General features: G+C 34.2%; 1 protein-coding gene across 1 annotated transcript in view; it reads left to right on the top strand.

Annotated features, from left to right (window-relative positions):
* DCK (deoxycytidine kinase) overlaps positions 1–22,059 on the top strand; it is a 31,381-nt gene extending 9,322 nt beyond the window's left edge. The window contains exons 3-7 of the mRNA XM_001489225.5: positions 11,820–12,013; positions 13,315–13,462; positions 15,195–15,310; positions 16,068–16,158; positions 17,874–22,059. Coding sequence (XP_001489275.1) covers positions 11,820–12,013; positions 13,315–13,462; positions 15,195–15,310; positions 16,068–16,158; positions 17,874–17,909 — 585 coding nt within the window. The 3' untranslated portion in view covers positions 17,910–22,059. The remainder of the gene's footprint in view (positions 1–11,819; positions 12,014–13,314; positions 13,463–15,194; positions 15,311–16,067; positions 16,159–17,873) is intronic.
* Positions 22,060–22,326: the final 267 nt, after the last annotated feature.

The raw sequence follows: 22,326 nt of genomic DNA, 5'->3' as shown, positions 1-22,326 counted from the left end.
TTTACTGTAATCCAGTCATGTCTCCAAGATGTTGTAGTTTGATTACCTTCACTGCATTCTGGTGTACATTCTGGTAGGGTAGCTTTATTTTTGCGTGTGTATTGAGGACTACTATGTTGTTAGTCCTCTGTGCTTCTAGGTGGAGTTTCAGACAGTGTGGTAATAGTATTTTGGGATAAGGAGTGGAGTGTGAGGATGGTGATGGGTAGGTGGGTTCCCTGTATCTTTGGATTTTTTTTTTCTTGGACCTCCCCTAAACTCAAGAAATGGGATTTTCTTCCCCCATCCTAGAGCCCTTGTTCCCCAGACCTATCCCAGATGTATCCCTTGGGGTTATAGCGTGAATCACCCAGTGTCTAAATCTCAGCTTTCTTAGAATGCTGTCAATAGTGAGAAGTAGACTGTCTTTAGACCTAGTGCTAGCAAGGCCAGTCCTACTTTGGATATTCACTTAATCACACTTCTTGACAGTTGCTGCAGAATTGGAAGAGCAGGGCTGTTGGTACCTTTGATCTCCTCCCCTACTCAGAAACTTAATTTGCACCTGCATGCTTAGCTTGTTTTGTTTTTTAACTGTTTTTTTTTTTTTACCTGCCACCTAGTGGCTGAAACGTTGCTTGACTATTGATAGGCTGCCACCAACTTTAGCAAAATAATGAGGCAAAGTACCTAAAAAGATTACGTAGTCTCCTGTCCCTTCCCCACCCATGGTAAGATTATCTTTAAAACATACCACCCAGACAATTATCAATTTTTATATTGAAGGTTTATTTCAAATAATTGCTTTTTTTGGGTGATTTATGATATTATTTAGGCCCAAAGCTTTGATTTGATTGCTTCCTTTTAGCTTATTTTTGAGATATAGACTGTTAGGGAGACATTTCTGCTCTGTCACGTTTTTCTCATTGAGCTGAATTCTTTTAGGAGATATTTGTTATTAATTGTGAAGTACTATTTTACTTTATCCAACACTTCTTACCCCTAAGGAGCCACTGAAAAATTAGTAACTGGGAGAAAGACGGGATAAAATATACTTGTCTGTGAAACAACAGCATATTTTTCATAGGTCATAGTGAAAAATTAATTAGGAATTGGTACTTCTGCTCGTATCTTTTTTTTTTTTTTTTAGAAAACTTCCCTTTTATTTATTTTTTATTTAAAAAAATCTTTTTTAAAGAGTGGCACCTGAGTTAACATCTATTGCCAATCTTCTTTTTTTTCTTCTTCTTTTCCCCCTAAGCCCCCCAGTACATAGATGTATATTCTAGTTGTAGGTCCTTCTGCTGGTACTGCTCGTATCTTCTGAAATCACCTGATGACTTTCGTTGGCTATTTTATAATTATCTTCTTTGGTAGACTGATCCTTTCTGATTGAACTTAATTCAGAACTTTTGCAATGTTTACAAGGTTAGACTATCATTAAAAGATAAATGATTTTGTATCTCTACTTGATATTTCTGGTTTTCACTTGTCTTAGCAATAATCTGTGCTTTCTGTAAAATAATGAAGTGAATTACAGAATTACAGAAACAAAAATTATCCATAAGCCCACCACCCTGTGTGTATCTTTTATATAGTTGAAATAATAATTTAGTTTATACAATTTTGGCAGGAAGGGATGCATTATTTTTAAAAATATTATAAAGTAATATGTGTTCACTCTTTGAAGTTAGGAAAATATCATAGATTACCAAAGGAGGTAAATAAAATACTTGTAACCTTATCAACCAGAGAAAACTGTATATATATATATATTTTTTTATTTATTTATTTTTTTAAAGATTTTATTTTTCTCCTTTTTCTCCCCAAAGCCCCCCGGTACATAGTTGTATATTTCGTTGTGGGTCCTTCTAGTTGTGGCATGTGGGATGCTGCCTCAGCGTGGTCTGATGAGCAGTGCCATGTCCGCGCCCAGGATTCGAACCAACGAAACACTGGGCCGCCTGCAGCGGAGCGCGCGAACTTAACCGCTCGGCCACGGGGCCAGCCCCTAAAACTGTATATCTTACTTGGCACAACAGTATGCAGTTTTTTACTTTGCTTCCCCCCACATAATGTTTATGTCAAAGGTAATTCAAAATGTCATTAAAAATTTAAACAATTTCTAAAGGCAGCCCAATTTATTGTGTGCATGTACCATTATTCACTTAATATAAATGCCTAGTAATAGTGGAATGATAGCCTATTTGCTTATTTGCACAGTGACAAATATCTTTGTGGTTAAATCTGTATTTTAGATTATTTCTTTAAGGTAAATTTCCAAAAATGAAGTTAAGTGGGCCCAAGGATACAGATTTTTAAAAATAAATATAGCTAAACTGCTTTCTAGAGATGACCTATCAATTTTTACTTAATGTAGTTTGACCCTGAGGCATTCACGTTTTTTATTTGGATACTTTTCAGAGGGGAGAAACTGATAAAATTACACTCACTTTGTTAAAGATGATGGACAGTATTTTTTGGATAAATTTCTAATATGTATTTTATTCTTAACACTCATAATTGCATAAAAAACCCCAGCAATTTGTAGTCTCAAAAATTTCATGCAAGGGATCAAAAGAAAACATTTTTTATGGGCTTAGGCTATCCTGAAGAACTACAAAATGATATCCTGGCTTACTATTAATTTTCTAATTTAGTATAATGTTAAACTAAGAGACAAAAACTAACATCTTCAAAGCTGTAAAATTCTATGGCAAACTTTTGATTTAGTTTTAATTTAAGGATTTGTATTTTTAGAACAACTAGCTGATTATTATTTTTATAATAAGATGATGAATCAGTATTGGGCCTCTAAACTATTTTCACATAGTAGACTTTGGAATTGCTTTGGACAAGGGGGATTATGTTTATTGGGAAATCCAAATAAAAGGAGATGTGTGGTCTTTTTTTGTGTGATTAATTTGTGCGTGGTAAAAAAAAAAGCACATTAAGTTTTACCATCTTAACCATTTTTAAATGTACAGTTCAGTAGTGTTAAGTGTATTTACATTGTTGTGAAACAGATATCTAGAACCTTTTCATCTTGCAGAACTGAAACTCTATATTCATTAAAGAACCCTTCTTTGCCCACTTCTCCCAGCCCCTGGTAAGCACCATTCTACTCTCTGTATCTGTGAATCTGGCTACATTAGATACCTCATATAATCGTACAGTATTTGTTCTTTTGTGACTAGCTTATTTCACCTCGCATACTGTTCATGAAGGTTCTTCAGAAAAATCTTCAAATTTCTTCTCACTATCTATGTTACAAGACCATTTAGTTTTACGTATGTAACCTATTTTGTTATCTCAGTACTTTTCACAGTGCATAGCACGTTGTTCATAAGTGTTTTTCAAGTGAACCAAGGTCACTTCTGATAGATTTTATTAAATGTCTCGAGTAGATTTAAGGTAGCACTTGCTGCCATGATAAACCCTTAAATCTCTGTGGTTCAAAATAATGAAATTTTATTTCTCAGAGAACAGTACAATATGATATTTAGTGGATGGCATACTGTTCTGTTCCATCAGTCTGTGTGTCTGTTTTTCTGCTAGTACCGTGCTGTTTGGATTGCTATAGCTTTGTAGTATATTTTGAATTCAGAGATTGTGATATCTCCAACTTTGTTCTTTTTCCTCAGGATTGCTTTGGCTATTCAAGGTCATTTGTTCCATATACGTTTTAGGATTCTTTGTTCTGTTTCCATGAAGAATGTCATTGGGATTCTGATTGGGACTGCATTGAATCTGTAGATTGCGTTTGGTAATATGGACATTTTAACTATGTTTATTCTTCCAATCCATGAGCCTAGCATATCTTTCCATTTCTTTATGTCTTCTTTGATTTCTTTCAATGATGTCTTACGGTTTTGAGTGTATCAGTCTTTTGCCTCCTTGGTTCAGTTTATTCCTTGATATTTTATTCTTTTTGTGTGATTGTAAATGGAATTGTGTTGTTGACTTCTCTGCTAGTTTGTTATTAGTATATAGAAATGCAACTGATTAAAAAATTGTTTTTTTAAACATTGGCATCTGAGCTGACATCTGTTGCTAATCTTCTTTTTTTTTCCTTCTTGTCCCCAAAGCCCTAAGTACATAGTTGTATATTCTAGTTGTAGGTCATTCTGGCTCTGCTATGTGGGACACTGTCTCAGCATGACTTAATGAGCAGTGCTAGGTCCACACCCAGGATCCAAACTGGCAAAACCCTGGGCCGCTGAAGTGGACTGTGCAAACTTAACTACTTGGCCGGCCCTGCAACTGATTTTTGTTTGTTGATTTTGTACCCTACAACTGTACTGTATTCGTTATTTATAATAGTCGTTTTGTGGATACTTTCTATATATAGAACCATGTTATCCACAAATAGTGACAGTTTTACTTCCTTCTTTCCAGTTTGGATCCCTTTTATTTCTTTTTCTTGCCTAATTGCTCTGGCTAAAATTTCCAGTACTATGTTGAATAAGAGTGGTGAGAGTAAGCATCCTTATCTTGTTACTTTTCTCAGAGGAATAGCTTTCAGTCTTTCACTGTTGAGTATGAATATTGGCTGTGGGTTTGTCATATGTGGCCTTTATTATGTTGAGGTACTTTCCTTCTATACCCATTTTATCGAGAGTTTTTATCATAAATGGATGTTGGATCTTGTCAAATGTTTTCTCTGCATCTATTGAGATGATCGTGTGATTTTTATTCTTATTTTTGTTGATGTGGTGTATCACACTGATTGATTTGCAGGTGTTGAACCATCCCTGCATCCCTGGAATAAATCCCACTTGATTGTGGTATATGATCCTCTTAATGTATTGTTGTGTTCGATCTGCTAATATTTTGTTGAAGATTTTTGCATCTATGCTCATTGGCATTATCGGCTTATAATTTTCCTTTTTTGTGTTGTCCTTGTCTGGTTTTTGGTATCAGGATGATGTTGGCCTCATAAAATGAGTTAGGAAGCATCCTATCCTCTTCAATTTTTCAGAATAGTTTTTTGAAGGATAGGTATTAGGTAAAATTAAATCTTTAAATGTTTGGTAGAATTCACCAGAGAAGCCGCCTGGTCCTGGACTTTTATTTTTTGGGAGGTTTTCGATTACTGTTTCAATCTCTTTACTTGTAATTGGTCTAATTAGATTCTCTTATTTCTTCTTGATTCAGTTTTGGGAGATTGTATGATTCTAAGAATTTATCCATTTCTTCTCAATTATCCAGTTTGTTGGTGTATAGCTTTTCATAGTATTCTTTCATAATCCGTTGTATTTCTATGCTGTCCATTATAATTTTTATGTTTCATTTCTGATTTTATTCATTTTAATCTTCTTTTTTTCGTAGTAAGCCTGGCAAAGAGTTTGTCAAATTTATCTTCTCAAAGAACCAGTTCTTAGTTTCATTGATCCTTTCTATTGTTTTTTTAAATCTCACTTTCGTTTATTTCTGGTCTGATTTTTGTTTTCTTCCTTCTACTGACTTTGGGCTTTGTTCTTTTTCTACTTCTTTTAGGTATAGTGTAAGACTGTTTATATGAGATTTTTCTTGTTTGTTGAGATAGCCCTGTATTGCTGTAGGTTTCCATCTTAGTACTGCTTTTGCTGTATCTCATAACTTTTGGTATGTTGTGTTTTCATTTTCATTTGTCTCCAGGTATTTTTTGATTTCTCCTTTGATTTCTTCATTGATCCAATGACTGTTCAGTAACATGTTGTTTAGTCTCCATATATTTGTGACATTTCTAGCTTTTTTGTTGTAGTTGGTTTCTAGTTTCATACTGTTGTTGTTGGAAAAGATGCTTGATATAATTTCAGTCTTTTTAAATTTATTGAGGCTTGCTTTGTTCCCCAACGTATGGTCTGTCTTTGAGAATGTTGCATGTGCACTTGAGAAGAATGTGTATTCTGATGTTTTTGGATGGAATATTCTTTATATATCTATTAGTTCCATTTGATCTGGTGTTTCATTTAGGCCACTGTTTCCTTGTTGATTTCTGTCTGGATGATCTATCCGTTGATGTAAGTGGGGTGTTTTGGTCCCCTGCTATTACTGTGTTGCTGTCAGTCTCCCTTCAGGTCTGTTAATAGTTGCTTTATATACTTCGGTGCTCCTGTGATAGGTGTATATATATTAATGTGTTATGTCTTCTTGGTAGAATGTCCCTTTCATTATTATATGTTGCCTGTAAAGATAAATCTTGGACCCTACAATGCAAGTGGTGGATAAACTGTCTTTTTCTTGTAAAATCAATAATGTTCAAAACAGTCAGTTTTAGGGCAGACCTCAGCCTGGGTTTTCTGACAGACCATTCCTAGTCCATAAAGGGAGGACTCATCTCCTAGGATGTTTTACCTTCTGCTTCTCTGGACTGTGAGTAAAAGAGAGCTCTTCTTTGCTTAAGCAATTGCAGGTGAACTTAGAATAATAAGATATGTGTTCCTGTAAATGGAGGCATTAGGTTTATAGGTTTGATTGGGCATGTGTAGGTCCTTTTAGGGGTTACTGGTGGGTCACTGGAATTGAGAGAGAGAGGGTGTATTAGGAAGTGAGAGTGACTGACCTATCCCAAGGTCTGTGGGGATATATCCTCTTCCTTATAGATAAAATTGGAAATAGTTTTATTTTCCTTCCTAATGGGGCTTAACTGTTTAAAATGGGAAGCTATGTCTAATTATAGGAATGTAGGTGAAATTCAGTTACATTATATGCTGTTGCAATAAAATTTTACTATATAATCTGAGTATTTATAGGCTCTAATTCTACTAGTTAGCCATGTAATCTTAGAAAACACCTCAAGTTTTCTAAACTTTGTTTTTCTTATCAGTAAATGGGAATGGTAATAGGATAAATCAAGCTCATGGGAGAATTAAATTAAAAAAATGAAAATGAGAGTGCCTTGTATTAGAAAGACTGTAATAAGATAAAGTGTTGTGTATTAAGTAGGGTTGCCAGTTAAAGTACGTGCAGTGTTAGGGACATACTTATACTAAAAAATTATTTGTTGTTTATCTGAAATTCAGATTTCACTGGGAGTCCTGGGTTTTGTTTTTTCTTTCTTAATGTGACAACTCTAATATCAAAAGTATTCTAATATAGTCTATCACTGTGCCATCAATTTTAATGTAGAAAGAAAGAAAGAAAATACTGTCACACAAGGGAAGAAAATTCAGTGGCTTCTTTCTGTTCACCCCCTTATTTTTGATTTGGAAAGCCTGGAATGGTAAGATTTGCTCACTTTGGCCTATAGTAGTAAAGTGGCAATGGATAGGTCTCAGGTGCTCAAAATTATTTCCAATATATTTTACCAGTTAGAGATGCATTTAGTATTCCAAGCCTCTTTAAAGAACTCCATTTATTAAATCAGATAGCCCCTAACATAAACTACTTGAATCAGACTATATAAAAATCTAATAACAAGAAATTGGATATATTGAATATTTTAATGAGGGCTGTGGTTGTCATGTATAAACTGCCTAGGTATCTCAGGAGTTTTTTTGTTTTTTCTTTTTTTTGGTCACGAAGATTTGTCCTGAGCTAACATCCATTGCCAGTCTTCCTCTTTTTTTGCTTGAGGAAGACTGGCCCTGAGCTAACATCCATGCCAGTCTTCCTCTATTTTGTATGTGGGATGCCTCCACAGCATGGCTGATGAGTAGAGTAGGTCTGCACCCAGGATCTGAACCTGTGAAACTGGGCCACCAGTGCCAGTGCTGACGTGGAGCGCATGGAACTTTAACCACTAAGCCACAGGACCAGCCCCCTTAGAAGTTTTTAAGTGTGAAAGGAATAACTGGAAGGGACCTAAGATGACCTTGCCTATTTAATTACATAAACACATTGTGTTTTGTCCAGTAGGTGCTAGGCTAGAAATCTGGACAAAGCAGTGACACATGTAGTAGTAAATTTTTGTGATATTTTGTAAGAGCATGAAATAATTCCACTGTTTCCAGAGGTAGGAGAAAGTAGTTCAGAAGAATTTTAATATTTATAGTTACAGAATGCTGTATTCTTTGTTAAAAGCTTCAGTGGGAGTAAAGTAATCCCATTTGGAAATTGAGCTAACAGTTTGCAAATGTAAGAATTTTATCTGTTGGGTCAGATCATGACTAATTCTATGTAGTATTTGATCTGCAGTTATCACAGAGTATTAAGTGGAAATGTGTGGTTGCCTTTCCTCAGAAGTTTAGGGTTATACCAAGAGTACATTTACATTTATCAACATGAATTTATTTAACATTTTTGAGAACCTGTTTAAGCTATGAATGTTCATTGATTATGGAACAAAATCGCATCTTAAGATTTTGATCTAAAGCTTCCTTTTTCTACCTTTATTTGATCCTCATACTAGTACTTGTGGAATTGGTGAACAAGTCTATACATACATATTTTTCTGGCTCTTGGTCCAACTCTTTTCTAATTATAGCTAGTCGTGTCAACCTCTTGTTCATTTTAGTTAACTGTATCTAGACCTTTCCAATCTTCATTTACCTTTTTTATCATTCCCAGGGAAAATGGTTTATATAAATTCACCATTTCAATCACTTGTCAAGAAGTTGGCTCAGTTTTAGTTTCTCTAGAGAGCACCATAGTTTGAAATAACCCTAATATGTATTTTTCAAATTCACTGATTATATTAAGTTCCATTTTTATGATGCTTTAAATTAGAGATTTAATTGGGTATTTTTCTAAACTAATTATTTACACTCATCAGAATAAGTAACTCTATTGTCATTTATTTAATAAAGATATTTAAAGCAAATAGTGTATATGTGAAGTTTTTAGGAGGTAAACTACTTATTGAATAGCTTAATCCTGTGAGTTCTTAATTATTTTAAGCCATAGCATTATTTAAAAGTTACTGTTACTTTAGTTAACTAAGTATACATGTTATTGTCTATGATTATTGAGGAACCAAAGAGCTTTAATGTAGGTTAGATCTATCAATATTTACTATATTAGAAGTTTAACTTGAAACACTTTAAAAACTTATCAGGGGCTGGCCCCGTGGCCGAGTGGTTAAGTCCTCGTGCTCCGCTTTGGCAGCCCCGGGTTTTGCCGTTTTGGATCCTGGGCACGGACATGACACCGCTCATCAGGCCATGCTGAGGCGGCGTCCCACATGCCACAACTAGAAGGACCCTCAACAAAAATATACAACTGTATACTGGGGGGATCTGGGGAGTAAAAAAAGCAGGAAAAATAAAAAAGATTGGCAACAGTTGTTAGCTCAGGTGCCAATCTTTAAAAAACAAGAAAAAAATTATCAGTTAATTCATTTAAAAATCACAATAATAAATCACATGTTAATAAATCACAAAAATAAATTATATGTTAACATAAAATATTTTTGTGAAAAATAACTATTTTCCAAAACAGAAAAACGTAGGAGAAAAGTGGCATTGTTTTACATTTTGCAAATCTCTTTAATATCTGACTAATAGCAAAAGCTGAATTCTCATAACCACTTCTACATTCGAACTGTTGCAGTATCACATGTCATTTAGCCTCTGGAAAGCTACTGTACATTCATGAGAGAATGAGAATGGAAAATGGTACATTTATTATGAAAATAGTTTTTTTCTTGCGGACTCCCTGAAAGGATCTCAGGGACTCCTCAGGGGTTCCCCTAACACACCTTGAGAACCTCTGTTCTTGATAACATATTTCTTTATCTAGAAATTAAAGACTCAGTAAAAGAACTCTAGAAGTAAAGATTTTTTTAAAAAAATTGCATCTAAAAGATTAGTAATTCTTTTATGTCATCACGTTTAGTCTATGTTCATATTTCCCTATTGTCTTATAATTTTTCTGCAGTTTGTTGTTATCAAGAGTCAGACAAGATTTGCATATTACATTTGGTTTATATGTCTTTTAAATTTTAATCTATTGGTTACCCTTCCTCTTTTTTCTTTGCAGTTTATTAGTCGAAGAAACCAGGTCATTTGTCCTTGTACAATTTCCCTTATTCTGGTTTTGGCTGAGTGCTGAGTGCTATAATTCAACAGGTTTCTCAATTCTCTGTATTTCCTGTAATTTTGTGGTTAGCTCTCTAGAGGCTTCCTTGATTAGATTTAGTTTCAATTCTTTTTTGGCCAGACTTCTTAGGTGGTAATATGTATTTTGTTTCACATTCCATCAGGAGGATGTCTTTTGTGATGTTAAAATCAGTCTGTTCAGGTTTTGTCAGCCTAATTCATACGTTATAAAATTCCCTATCAGCTTTGCTTTAATGTTTTAGCATCTATTGCTAATTGTTGCCCTAATCCAGTATATCATTAGGTGTTGCAAAAGGTGATATGCTAATTCAAAAGAATTCTGAATTTAGGGTCAGCCCCGTGGCCAAGTGGTTAAGTTCACGCACTCTGCTTCAGTGGCCCAGGGTATCGCCAGTTCCAATCCTGGGCTTGGACCTAACACTGCTCATCAAGCCATGCTGAGGCAGTGTCCCACATGCCACAACTAGAAGGACCCACAGCTAAAATATACAACTATGTACTGGGGGGCTTTGGGAAGAACAAGGATAAATAAGTAGATATATAAAATCTTAAACACTTTAAAAAGCCTTTTGAATTTATTAGCTAGCATTCTTTGGGAAAGAAGACCTCTTCTTCGTCTACTATTTCATTAACCTGAAAGAACATTTGTACAGAAAGGGCTAAAATAAGATGTTTGATATTTTTTTCTCTTTATCTACTAATTTCTGGAATAATTAATTGGTGCCCTAGCAACCTGTAAAGATGACTGGACAGTTTGGTTTTTTGTTTTCCAGTTTCCTTTAGTATTATGAAGTTATGGATTTTTGCCTTCCATTTATCATTTCTTTTGGATGTTCAAAGTGTCCTGTCTTTTGACCAGTGGAAGCTCCTTCATGTTGGCTCTCTTGCCTGTGGCACAACCTCCTTAGTCTTTGATATTTTCCTTGTTTCGTGGAACAAAGTGTATCAAGCTGGCCTCGTACATTTCCTTTCCCAGACGTGGAATCAGCTATGTGATCCTAATTCCTTTCAGTGAAAAATGGTGTTTAGAGATATAATCTGGGTGGCATTTGTTTATAGGCCTTTTGGTGGACAGGACTAGGAAAACTATATTTTATGTTAATAAAAATAATTCATGAGTTCTGGATGCTATTTCCAGTTCTGATGTAACATTATGGAGGTTTTATTTGAGTTTTTATTTTATATATTTTTTCCTCTCAACACTGAAAGTATTGGTTCTAACAATATGATTATTAAATCACGAAACTTTGGGGAGGATCTATTCTGTGTTAGGAGATTGAAGTCACAAATTTAAATACCTATAACGGGCCAGGCAGCTAAAGAAATAAATCAGAGCTGCCGTGAGACTCAACAGGGAATGGCAGGGGCTGATAGACTGGAGAGCATATGTCCCCTCTAATGGAAGCATGTGTGACTTCACTTTAGCTGATTTTTACCAAGAGCAAATGACAGACACAATATTGCTTGGTTTTCCCATTTTTAAAAAGAAGACATAAATTCAGATATATTAAATGTGAAATTATTTAGCTTTTAAATATTAACAACTAATGCAAATTTTTGAAAAGTCTCATTTGAGCCAAACAAATAATTTCTGCCATAGGCTGTTAGTTTGTGACTTCTTGTGGAAAAGATCTAAGGAATCCTGTGGTTAAGCCAGCTTTTCAAATTCTTCCAGACTTCAGGCAACCTGGAAAAGAAAGTGAGAAAGAGCAGGAGGAAGAGGACTTAATCATCTTGGTTTTGCTGATTATGATGCATTTATTTATCCAACTTCTCTTTTTGACCTTTTTAAAAGATTAACATAGCTCTGTTGATCATTAACTTTGCTTTTTGTTTTTCTTTTCAAATTCAAAATAGGAATTGACAACAGTTGAGAAAACTGGCGGGAATGTTCTGCAGATGATGTATGAGAAACCCGAACGATGGTCTTTTACCTTCCAGTTATATGCCTGCCTCAGTCGAATACGAGCTCAGTTTGCCTCTCTCAATGGCAAGCTCAAAAATGCGGAGAAACCTGTATTATTTTTTGAGCGATCTGTGTATAGTGACAGGTATATATAAATGATTTGTGCTTGTCAATTTGGAATCTTGGCTTAGAACTGGACTTATTTTTCCTGTTTCCTGGGAATCAAAGTAATAAGAGAGGCTCAGTTGGGGATTTGAGATGGAAAATGACATTTAATATTTTTTTTTTTTAAGATTGGCACCTGAGCTAACAACTGTTGCCAATCTTTTTTCTTTTTCTTTTCTTTGTGCTTTTTCTCCCCAAATCCCCCCAGTAGGTAATTGAACATTTTAGTTGTGGGTCCTTCTAGTTGTGGCATGTGGGATGCCGCCTCAGTGTGGCCTGATGAGCGGTGCCATGTCCACGCCCAGCATCTGAACCTGCGAAGCCCTGGGCTGCCACAGCAGAGTGCTGGAACTTAACCACTTGGCCACGGGGCTGACCCCAACATTTAATAATTTAATACCCTCAGCAGTTTCGTACTAACAGCATTAGGGAAGTTCTGGCATTTATAATTGCTAGCTTCCATGGAAATTGTAGGGAATATGGTGGCCTTCTCATTCACATATTCAGAGAAGTTTTTTTCCTCCAACCATCTTAAAATTCTCATCTGTTATGGTTAAATCTAGATTTACATTCTACACTTGCGCCTGGAACAAGGAGATCGAAAATCTCTAAGGGGACCTTAGAATGACCTTGCTTATGCAAGGGTTCTTTTAACCTCTAGAGTTTGCTCAGAATAGAAGTTCTCAAACTTTTGGTCTTAGGATTCTTTTCCTTTCTTAATAATTATTGAGGATCCCAAAGAGCTTTGTGTCTTTTTGATATTTATGTTATTAGAAATTAAGATTGAGAAATATAAAAATTATTAATTTATTTAAAATTAATAATAAACTCATTACATATTAACATAAATAACATACTTGAAAAAATTATATTTTTCAAAACAAAACAATGATAAAAGTAGCATTATTTTACATTTTTGCAAGTCTCTTTAATGTCTGACTTAATAGAAGACAACTGGATTCTCATTTATGCTTCTATATTCCATCTGTTGTAATACGTTCTTTTGGTTCAAGTACAATATATAATCTGGCCGCTTACAGAAGCCCTGGAAGGCTCTTAGGGACTACCAGGGGTCCTCCCACCACATTTTTGAGAACTGCTGGCCAAGAACATATTTCCTATAGTTGGAGTTACGCTGTTGTTTTTTTCTCTTGTCCAAGGCATTATCAGCCATGGGTTTTAGGAGAATGTTCCATGTCCGTTTAGTAGATCTATTTTCTCTTTTCTGTTTCTTTGTGCTTTTTGGAAAGGATTTATGTGTTGATATAGACTCTCTTTCAGGTATATTTTTGCATCTAATTTGTATGAATCTGACTGCATGAATGAAACAGAGTGGACAATTTATCAAGACTGGCATGACTGGATGAATAAACAGATGGGCCAAAGCCTTGAACTGGATGGAATCATTTATCTTCGAGCTACTCCAGAGGTGAGACTTAATAAAAATTAGTTTGCTCCATTGAAAATGTAAAGCATTATTTAGAAATCCTTTCAATGGTATGCAGGGAAGGCAATTTAGTTTAATTCTACTCCCCACCCTCTAGCTCCCCACCTCCAAATTAGAAACTCATAACTGTGTAGATTGAAGCTTTCTATTTTCTCAGCAGACTAGAAGCCCACATTCGGCAAGTTGTTCTTTTAGGCCATTCTCTGTTCTTCCTCAGTTCTGTTCTTCATTATTCTTCCTAACTCTTGTAGCATCTTTTATCTGTCACAGCTAGATTAAGGAACTTGCTCAAGCAACTCCTAGAATATAGGCTTCATGAGGTGGGACTTTGGGTATTTTAATTACTATTGAATTTCCAGTGCCTAGGACAGGGTCTGGATACATATTAGGAGTTCAGTAAATGTTTACATTAATGGCAAAGTTGATGGAGGGCCATTTCAAGAAATCTTCTGGTTGTTTGTGGCTTGAAATGGGTGGCTAGTAGCAGCTATAGTAGCAGCTATAATTGAGAAGAGACTTGGAAGACCCTTGCCATTTTTAGTTAAGGGAGCTAACTTAAAAATGTGTCTTTCATGATAGGTTGTAGCATAGCTGTTCTTGTTTGCATAGGAAATTATGTAATGAATCCAAGAAGACCAAGTAGATGCTTTTCATAAAACTAACCTAAATAAGAGTTTACTTACATTTATTAAATTTCTGGGTTTGGTGTTTACATTCTCATTTTTCTCTGTTTTGTATTCCTATTTCTTCCTAAGTCATGATGAATGTACATGTCATGACTTCTAGCCTGAAAGAATACTGTGTTACTATTGCTGAATTTTCAAAGAAACTAGGTTTCTGATTCCAACTGATGATTTTGTTCCTCTTCTAATATCAAGTAAACCAGAATTTAAGAAAAATAATTTTGAAATCTACTTTTATTTTTGAAAAGAATTTTTTGATTTTACTTACAAAAATGGTAAATGTAAATATAGAAGAAAGAACATAAAGAATACTAATAATTTCATTCTGCCAGAAACGTTCATAGTCAATATCTTAAAGTCTGACACAAAACTTTATTTCATCAGTATTATTTACGTTTTTTTTCTTTTTAAAGATTGGCACCTGAGCTAACATCTGTTGCCAATCTTTTTCTTTTTCCTTCTCCCCAAAGCCCCTCAGTACATAGTTGTATATTCTAGTTGTAGGTCCTTCTGGTTGTGCTATGTGCTATGTGCTACCTCAACATGGCTTGATGAGCCGTGCTACGTCCACACCCAGGATCTGACCCAGCAAAACCTTGGGCCGCCAAAGCAGAGCACGCAAACTTAACCACTCGGCCGCAGGGCAGGCCCCTGTTTATGATATTTTTTGATTAGAAGATCGTTTAATTATTTGAAAAGAGAGGATTTATAATAGACTTTGAAGCACAGTTTGTATGCTGAACTGTTTCTTTTTACCAAACTTATTTTATACAGTATATTTCAAGTATGGATGCAAAAAGTTTATAGATTTATTTTGTCTTATTTTTGAAAGTACTGCTTGGTTTAGAGCCACCAAATGGCTGAAAAGCACAAGGAGGGAAAAATGATCTAGTTCAACTTTCTGGAGGGAATAGAGACTTTGGCTAGCATAACTAAAGAGACAGTAGAGAAGAAAAATGTAATAGCAGCAGACAAGAATAATTGTTCCTTGCCTCCCCTCTCTCTCCCTTTTTCTTATTGCTTGCTTTTAGAAATGCTTGAATAGAATATATTTACGGGGAAGAAATGAAGAACAAGATATTCCTCTTGAATATTTAGAGAAGCTTCACTCTAAGCATGAAAGCTGGCTCCTGCATAGAACACTGAAGTAAGACTTCCTCATTCTTATTTACTATTCATTTTTAATACCTTTATCAAATTTTGATCCAAAACATGTACCATTTTTCATTTTCAGTCATTTTTATTTATTAGTATTGTAGGATTTTCCAGAATTAGTCGTGGATTTTGATTCTTTTTACTGCAATGAGATCCTATTTCCTTAATAGCTAATCTCCCCCAGTGGTATTGGCAGCGTAATATACGGAATTTCACATTAAGTGATAAAGTAGGAAATGTGTTTGTGCACATTATTTAGGTACTCTCTTTCAGAGAGAATTTTAAGATATTTCAGATTTGTTTCTTAGATGAAGACTTGGGAGATAGGATTGCATAGTCGTTAAGAGCATGGACTTTGTAATTAGTCAGATCTTGGTTCAAATCCAGTCTTACTTATTAGCGTGCAACTTTAGACAAACTTTGAACCTCAGAGTGACCTCCCTGAGCCTTAGTTTTCTCATTTTTAAAATGTAAACATTCCTATTTTATGGTATGTTTTTGGTTTTTGAGGAGAATGACATGTCACAATGCCTAGCTTTCTATTTTATATGCTTTATACACGGTGTTTTTAGATATGTGTAGTTTCTGGGTGAGAAAGGAAGGGGCTGCCAGATGAAGTGCTTGCAGGATAACTTTAATATAAAATGATTGACAGCGCTTTCATTTTCCAATGATGATATAAGAATGAGTTTTTACTGTTTTTTATTTATTGCTTTTTCTAATTATTTTGTTCACCTGTCTTTAAACAGGACCAATTTTGATTATCTACAAGAAGTGCCTATTTTAACACTGGATGTTAATGAAGACTTTAAAGACAAATATGACAGTCTGGTTGAAAAGGTAGATTTGTACAAAGACTATAAAGTAACATTTGTTTTGTCTAAAAGAAGTATTCTAACTTGTGAGAAAAAAGTTTTCTCACAGAAAATATTACAGAAAGTTAGATTAAGAGACAGTTGAGAGCTTTCTAGAGATTTAGACTATTTAGTAGATTCTAATCCTAACTTCAAATTCTAGCTTTGTGCCCTTAGCTAAAAGAAGGAGCTTCTTTATCTTTTAGTTCCTTTATCTGCAATATGGGGATAATCACATTAACAAAAGTTCTCTCAGCCTCTTCTCCTCTGCTCTGTCTTCTTTTTTTCCCCTCTTCCCTATGCCACCAATCTTTAGATATTTTAATAATAAACTACTTGTGAAATTAAATTTCTCTTTTTCAACTAAATTCACTATGGAGGATATTTGAAGTTGTAGGATGTGGATCTCAGCCATTTTTATATTAGGTAAAGTCTTGAGATTAAAGGATTTTTAGTTTTGTGTTTTATTTGGGACCTTGTCACTGATGACTTGGCATTGCCTAATCAATTGAGTCATTGTTTTAATCAGAGTTAATCTATCCCACAAATATTTGAGAGTTGACGGTATTATATTGAGTGGTGCCCATATTGATAAAGGAACTGGGAGAAAACCTATTGATGAAGATTTGAGAGGGAACAGTAATGAGAACTGTATAACAAATATTCCTGTATCCACATTAATTAACTTAGTGATCTAAGATCTAAAGAAGAAGCCACAAATTTTTGTTTAGTTTTGAGAGAAATTTGATTTTTATCCTGTCACAAAATCTTTATTTACTATAATGATACTTGACATTCTTAAGGGCTGTATTTCAAGAATTTTGAAAATCTCAGCATTTATAGGTAACTACTATAGCATACAGTTGTTTTTCTCATGATATAAAAGTAAAGTATATCTCGAAAATTCATGTGGCCTCTTCATACTATTAATGATGTTAAAAATTTAAGAGTGGAATTCACTTATTAAAATAAATTGTCAGCCATTGCAGTACTAAAAGCCAACCATCATTTTAACTGAATGAATCTGTAAAACCACTTTAATTTTATATAACACTTCTGTTTTAACTAAGAATCATCATTTCATATTATTGTTTTTACTTTCATTAATAATGCTGTCAGGTAGCTTTCTTTTTTAGGTATTTTTACAAAGCAATAATCTTTGTTCCTTCGGGAGAATCACTGTGTAGTCTCGAATATGTAGAGAATCGAATCTTGTTGCATTGTGATGTTGGTCAGTTGGCAAGGTTTGTTCACTGCTTAGATGACCTTCCTCAAGTATCAATATTACAGAGTGTACTTGATTCACATTTGTGCTTCAGAAAAATTACAAATCTGTTATACATGTCTAGACCTTCAGAGTTGTTTAAACTATTGTGATTATTAATTTTATCAGTGCTAAAGCTGCATATGTCAGTGGTCTATGGTATTACGAAGAGATTATAAAATTAGCGTTATGGCTGTTATAGAACTGTCTCAATCTTAGGTGTAAATTTAGTAACTCCTATAATGACGTTTTAGGTCATTCATCTTTTATTGTAGAAGCATTTATTAATATTTCTTTTGAAAGTAAATGCTATAGCTTTGTGATGAAGTTGCTTATACAGTTAAGGTCTTCAGCTGTTATATACTTTTAAGTGAAGATGAATATTAGATGTCTCAAATAGTCAAGGAATTATATTAATATTTTTTTCCTCCCCTCAGGTCAAAGAATTTCTGAACACTTTGTCATCTTGCTGAGGACCACAGGCAGCCAAATGATCCCAAACACTTCAACTTTGTATATCTTCGTACTTCCATATTCATACAAGTCTCTTTAGAAAACCGAAGTTTTTAGCTATTTTTGTTCCAAGAAAAAATTTTTTTTTTGGTGAATCCTATACGAAAGTTTATAACTAGTTTCTTTTTTTTTTGGTTTAAAAAAACAAAGATATTTAATTATCTCTCACACAAGAAGTGTGGAGGTAGATGATTCCAGAGTCAGTAAAGTGGCTAAACTGTATGATAAAGGACCCCGCCTCTTTCTGTCTTTCCTCTCTATTATCCTCCTCAGCAGGTTGGCTTTTTTTTTTCTGGTGCTTCTCAACTCGTTGGTGACCAGTTTCTTAACTGGAAACTTTGATGTTACATAGTAAATGGTAATGTGTCCTGTGTAAATTAGTGCACCTATTAAAAGTTGAAAAGTAGAATTTAAGGAATCCCTAGGAAAAGGACTATGAAGTTTTATTTAAATACTTTTGATCAAGTGCCTCCCCTTCCACTTTAATTTATGTGGAAGATAAGACCAGGTTTAGCATTTAATCATTTCATTAGTATTTATTAATGTGTCTGTAACACTTTTCAGAGGAGCAGGTTAAACCTTGTTCCCAGTTTGTAATGGCATAGCCTTTCTTATAGGTCATTTAATCTTTTTCCTGCCTTTGTTTCTCTATCTGTGGTATGAGTGAGACTTTATTCATCTTTTTGCATGGGATTTTAGAGGATTAAAGAGGAAAAGTTTCTATACTTACAAGATAACTGAAAGTTATTACATGAGTATAGAGATTCAATTTAAATGGAACCTAAAATAGCTTCTTCCTTTCTCCCTCCTCAGACCATTCTTTTAGAATGGAATATTACTTAGTTAAAAGATTGGTTTGGGCTATGATTGTCTTTAAATTATTTGAGGTGTAAGTATGGTTTTTCGTAAATTCCTTCCCAATTTTATAGGTAAAATGTGTGTGGGACATCGTGAGGGATAAGTTTTTCCGTTTTATTCTTTCTCGACACTGCACTGGGACTGAGTAGTCTTTCTTTACCTTTATACTTGGAGAGAAGTCAAAAGACAAATTTGTTTAGTCCCAGCTCTTATTTCCTCCCTTATCCTGTTTTCCCTACTGTCTGGATTAATTAGGCAGCCTACTTTTTTAAAGTTTAAAAAAAGTCACACATCTCTGCTTTGAGAACCTTGTGATCACTCTTTCCTTCGTACTTTGCCTTGCTTCTCTGTAGGGTTCTACCTTTAGTTTTTTCCCCCTCCTTTAAGAGAAGTTACTGATAAAAATGATATTTATATGTTATATATCTTGAAAGCATTATCATTTTTTTTATTGAATATATATTTGGAAATATATATATTAGTAAAGAAGACAAGGGGTAGAATAATTATAGTTTTTAAAAACCTGCATGGATTCATTTTAGGTCTGTATATAATTAAAGATTTTTTTTTTCAAGTTTGGTTAAGGTATGCAGTGTGTTTTCTATGTATTTAAACTTTCTACTTGATGTTTTAGAAAAGTTCTATGTTTTTTAAATGCAGAGGAGTCACTTTTACATCGGAACTGTCATTTTTCCTTTTTAAAACGCCTTCTTTTGTTTTTGGTTTCTTGATACTCAAAGATGATAATTTAGTGGGTTATGCAGTCTAGATGTGTGATCTTTGAAAGGGAGATTTTATTTCAAATCTGTAATCACCATTAATATTTAAATTGTCTCATGATATTGTATGGCTTTTTAAAATTTTTGTTTGATATGAATGGAATTTGTTTACTAAATTAAATATCATTCTTAAGTATAAATCTCATGAAATGTAATGGAGCTACACTCAATTGAAATGATTACATCTTTTTAGAATGAAAATTTATTCTACTTTTGAAGAAAAAAATTATGACTATAAAAAGATTTTAATGGTTTATATAAATTACATTGATTCTATTTTAAGTGGTGTAATTCAGAGATTTTCAGTAACCTTTAAAAATGTTTAGCTTATAACTTTTTAAATCTGTAGAATTGAAAAGAAGCCAAAAAGATTTATGATTTTTCATGACTTAAAAGCTGCACCATTGGGTGGGCACAAGAGTATTGAGCCTAATGTTCTGCATTATCTCTTGGATCCTGTTTTGCATATCAGGTCATCTTCTATCAGAGTATATTTACTACTTTTTATAGTTTACTCTAATGGGAAGGTAATTAATTGTATAAGACTTATTCCTTCATTCAGAATTTTCTTGTCTTCTATGCCTGAAACTTAGAGCACTGTATACTGAGGTCTGTCATATTTTAGAGGACAAGGAGTCTCAGAGTGTTTTTTATAAAGAGATGTAAATCTCATTACCTCCAGAAAAATGCTAGATAAGTTGCTTAAAGAGTTTATAAATCCTGATAAATAATAGCCTTCTTCATTTGAGAAATCTCATCTCTTTTTAAAAAATTTTTTAATCTTGAAATAATTTTAGACTCACAAAAAATTGCAAAATTATTAGAGTTCCTGTGTATCCATCACACAGTTTCTCCCAATGATAACATTTTAGCTAACCATAGCATAATATCAAGACGAGGAGATTGACTTTGATATATTCCTATTAACTAAAGTACAGACCTTATTTGGAATTTACAGTCTTATCTCTTTTTTTTTTAAACTTTTTTTATTTTTTATTTTTTAGAGTAGTTTTAGGTTTCACAGCAAAATTGAGTGGAAGGTACAGAGTTCCCATATACTGTCTGCCTCCACACTTGCACAGTGTCCCCCACACTTGCACAGCCTCCCCCACTATGAACATTCCCCACCAGAGTGGTACATTTGTCACAGTCAGTGAACCTGCACTGACACATCATTATCACTCAAAGTCCATAGTTTACATTAGAGTTTACTCAGTGTTGTACATTCTATGAGTTTTGACAAATGAATAATGACATGTATCCACCACTGTGGTATGATACAAAATAGTTTTACTGCACTGAAAAATTCTCTGCGCTCTGTTTATCAGCAGCCCACCACCCCCACCCCCAGCTCTGGCAACCACTAATCTTTTTATTGTCTCCATAGTTTTGCCTTTTCCAAAATCTCTATATGAGGCTACCCTAATAAGATTTTTTCTTTTAAGAATTTATTTGTACAATGAAATTGTTTTTTCTTGTCTTCAGTTAGATAGTTGAATATTGAAAAATGAAGGCAAGTTTGATATAATTCTATGTAGTGCCTTGGAATGTTATCATTAATTATAAAATGTATTAGTAGTGAGGTTAGTAGTGCCAAAAATGTTTAAATACAGTCTTCTCCCATAAGAACTGTTCAGTTAATAACTTTTTGCCATAACATTTCTTGAAAAGTTGTATCACTTTTCAGACAATCAACTTTTTTCTCTTTGGGTAGAAAGACTTTTCCCACTCCAAAATACACTGAACAAGTATGCAATAAAAAACAGTATTTAAACATTACCATCTCAGACAAAAACATACTAATTTACTTGACACTTTCTACACACAGATTATTACTTCAAACACATTTGAATTGTGCATCAGGTTATTTTGCTTTGCATAAGTATGTCAAATGAGAGAAATGAAGAGGTTGCATCTTCTAGAACATTAGTCTGTTATGTGCAGATGCCATTTCCATGTGTTTTGAAGTTCCCTAAAGGTTTTTTGTGTGTGTGTGATAACTTAATTGTTTTTAACGTTTTTTTAAAGATTGGCACCTGAGCTAATATGTTGCCAATCTTTTTTTTCTTTTCTTTTCTTCTCCTCTTCTCCCCAAAGCCTCCCAGTGCATAGTTGTATATCCTAGTTGTGAGTGCCTCTGTGCTATATGGGATGCCACCTCAGCATGGCGTGACGAACAGTGCCATGTGTGCACTCAGGATCCAAATGAGTGAAACCCTGGGCCACAGAAGCAGAGTGTGTGAACTTAACCACTCAGCCATGGGGCCAGCCCCTGTAACTTAATTTTAAGTGCAGTTTGAATGCAAGATAACCATTAATTCTCAGAAGGGTGGAAAATTGGTGGGGGTAAAATGATGGAGAAAACAGAATTTACCTTCCAAAGAAAGATTCCTTTATTCCTCTCCTCTACCAACCACCACCCATTGTCAAGTTTTTCTTCTTGGCAGGTATAATAAAACTTCTTTGCAATATATTTTATGTATATTCTCTTATGTTTATTGCTTACAAACTTGTTTTATTATTCAGTTGATATGTTTTTTGGTATCTTGGGATATAGTGTATTATAATGTGCCCTATTAAAATTAATGAAAAAAAATTTTGTTTGAAGCTTTTTTGCTTAGTGACAGTGCTTCCAGGAATAAATTAAAGGCATTGAGTGAAGGACAGGTATGAAATTTGAATTTGATTCAGTTTCATCTATTCCCTTTCCCCTTCCTTTTTGTAAGGTTATTATGGCTAC

This window comes from Equus caballus, chromosome 3 (genome assembly GCF_041296265.1).
Source record: "Equus caballus isolate H_3958 breed thoroughbred chromosome 3, TB-T2T, whole genome shotgun sequence".
NCBI lineage: Eukaryota > Metazoa > Chordata > Mammalia > Perissodactyla > Equidae > Equus > Equus caballus.
This window is presented reverse-complemented; position numbering and strand designations above follow the sequence as displayed.